Source organism: Plasmodium gallinaceum, assembly GCF_900005855.1.
Source record: "Plasmodium gallinaceum strain 8A genome assembly, contig: PGAL8A_v1_119, whole genome shotgun sequence".
Lineage (NCBI taxonomy): Eukaryota > Apicomplexa > Aconoidasida > Haemosporida > Plasmodiidae > Plasmodium > Plasmodium gallinaceum.
In genome coordinates this window covers 1122133-1125425 of record NW_021628276.1, presented here as the reverse complement: position 1 = coordinate 1125425, position 3293 = coordinate 1122133, and the positions used below count along the sequence as shown (strand labels likewise).

At 16.2% G+C, this 3293-nt stretch overlaps 1 protein-coding gene across 1 annotated transcript; it reads left to right on the top strand.

Annotated features, from left to right (window-relative positions):
• Positions 1–166: 166 nt before the first annotated feature.
• On the top strand, positions 167–3127 carry PGAL8A_00442900 (conserved Plasmodium protein, unknown function; the record flags this gene model as incomplete). The annotated part of the gene is made up of 1 exon (XM_028673171.1): positions 167–3127. One exon carries the CDS (start codon positions 167–169, stop codon positions 3125–3127), a length of 2961 nt encoding a protein of 986 aa, XP_028529651.1.
• Between the last annotated feature and the right edge of the window lie 166 nt (positions 3128–3293).

Genomic DNA, 3293 nt, shown 5'->3' with positions numbered 1-3293 from the left:
AAAGTAATTTTTAAAAAAAAAAAAAAAAAAAAAAAAAAACAAATAATAAGATAAAAAAAAAAAAAATTAAAAATGGTAAAAACTAAAACCTCTTTTTTTAAAAATTTATAATAAAAATAAAAAAAAAATAAAAAGGATATTCTAACGGAAGAATTAGGTTTATGACATGAATATTTTTTGCTATTCCATTTTTTACTTGATTTTATTTTATTTTTTAATAAACATTTTACATACAAAAAAGTTAAAAACATATAGTACAAATATATTTCATTATGATATTAAAATAAATAAATATAAAAAATTATTTATTTTGAAGAATGGTAAATTCTTAAAAAAAAAAAAATATAAAAGAATATATTCTGAAAAAATAAAAGATATAAACTCATTAATAGGTGCACATGTAAAAATTAATAATGGGATGTTTAAAGGTTGTAATGGTATAATACTAGATTTAAAAAAAACAGAAAAAAGTGATTATGAAACTCTAGTTGTAATAAATAAAGAAGAATCTATAAAATATCCTAAAGAAATTTTAAATAAGTTAGGGAAAAGTTATTGGATGAATATTAAAGATATTGAAATTAAGAAATTGAAAAATCTATTTTTTCATAATTATGATAATTTTTATGATAAAAAAGAAAAAAAAATTAATAATGAAATTAAAAATTTTAATAATATTAAAGAAAATTTTGTTGATGTAGATGAAAATTTTATAACCAAAAATTTAAGTGAGTTGAAATATGAAAATTCTTCTGATGACATTTTTGATATTAATGATGAATATTCTGAGTTCAATAAAGAGAGTATTGAAGAAAAATATGATGAAACTATAAATAAAGGTGTTACTGAAGTAAATATAAAAAATTCAAATATAAATTATGATGAAAATGATTTATACAAGCTTCAAGAAAAAAAAAAGAAAGATAAGGAATATAATTATGATTCTTATTCTGATTTAATAAGTTTAAAAGAAAATTATTTAAAGGAAAAAAAAAATGTGTGTAATTCTTTTTGCCATAATATTATAAAAGAGATTGAAAAAAATTATATTTATAAAGATTTATTAAATTTATATAAAAATAAAAGACATTTATCAAATATTGTTGTATGCTTTTACATACTGAAACAGTTTGTCAGAATTTATAATTTTGTAAAAAATGAAGATGCTTCAAAAAATAATTTTTTAAATAAAGTTATTAATGATAATAACTTTGAAAGTATATTAATAGATATAAAATTTTTCTTAGAGAAAAAAAAAATTTATAGAGTTATTGATAAAACTTGGTTATTGTGGCTATTAGTTAAATTGAACATTCATAATGAAGAAAAATATAAAAAAATTTTTGAAAGTATTTTATGCTATCTTGTTGAATATATTAATTATGATATTTTAAGAAAATTGAATACAAAAAGTTTGAGTGCTTTAATGTGGAGTTTAGCAAAATGTTCTTATAAAAATTTGAAAATTTATAAAAAAATTTTGTATTTCATAAAAAAGTATATTACTATTTTAAGTTGTCAAGATATTTCAAATATATATTATTCCTTATCATTATTAAATTATAATGAAGAAAATTTTTATGAACTAATTGAAAATGAAATAAATAAAAATATTAACAAGTTTACTTTACAAAGTTTGATAAATATGTTTTGGGGTATGACAAAATTGAAAAGAAAAAATTCAACTTTTAATATTATTAAAGATAAATTATTATTTTATTCTAGTAATTTAGATATAAGAGATGTCAGTTTATTTTTATGGTGTTTAAATAAGAATCAATATTACAAAGTAGATATAAATTTTAAAGGTCAAATATTCCAGAATTTAAATATAAAACAAGCTATTCAATTATTAATTTTTTTTAATTACAATAAAAAAAAATATATAGAATACTTAAAATATGTTTTGAATTTTTTATTTGAGAATATTAATAATTTAACCAATCAAGAAATATGTTTCTTTATTTATTCATTATCAAAATTAAATTTATTAAAAAAAAGTTTTTTTAAAATAAAAAATAATATATTAAAAAGGGATCCTAATACTTTAAATCTTGCTGATATAAATATGCTAATTTTTTCATTAAATAATAGTAACCTTTATGATAAAACTATAATAAATTATTTATTTAATTCACTCAAAAATATATTAAATCATAATATTAAAAGTACTCTAAATAATATACATAATAATGGGATAATGAAGGAAAAAAGGGATTATAAAAACTTGAATAACATAATAAAAAATTTAGCTGAAATGAAAATATTTGATCAGAATATTATTTTAAAATATGTAGTATATTTTTCATTGAATGCATCAAATAATTATATAGATGAACTTATTGATTACTTATTTTATACAACTTCTTTTTATTATCCAAATGATAATAATAATAATTATAATGAAAAAGAAATAAATGAAAAATATTTTAAATATGAAGGAAATATAAATTCAGAAGATACTAATGTAGATTTAATAATCAAGAATAATGAAATTAAACTAGAAGAAGAAAAATTTAAAAAGATTTATTTATATTATTTAAATAAAATTATTTTATTTTTACAAGATATACTTGATAATTTTAACGCGGAATCATTTCTTGAAGAAATAGAATATGATAATTTTAAAAATAAGGATAATTTCATAAAAGATTCAATGAAAAAAAATGACACTTTTAAATTTAATTACCATTCGGAAAAAGATGAAGATATTAAAAAATTAAATGAGTTAATTTTAGATAAAAAAGATAATAAGATAGATAATTTAGAAAATTTAATTTCAGACAAAGAATATTCTTCCTTTATAAATGAGAAAGAAGAAAAGAAAAGTAACTCAAAAGTGATGTGTAAATCACTTAATTCATTAATACATTTATATTATTCATTTTCACTCACAAATTCTTTTGATAAAAACAAAATTGATTTTTATTTTGATAATTTATATTATGTTGTGAATAATAAGAGAAATGAAATTACAGCATATCAATGGTTATTGATAAAAGATATCGTAAATATTATGAAAATAGATAAAAAAGAATGGGTAACACTTTTAGACAAAGTAAACACATATGTGAATAATAATGAAGAAGGAAGTGAACAATTTGAGACAATAAATATAGATATTTAAAAAGAAGAAAACATATAAGTATATATTTTATTTTTGTTATGAAACCATGTATATAAAAAAAAAAAAAAATTTTATTAAAAAAATTACTTTTTTAGATATTGTCTGTTAATGAAATAAAAAAATATGTTAAAAAAAAAAAAAAAAAGTAATTCTCAGAAAAATTATT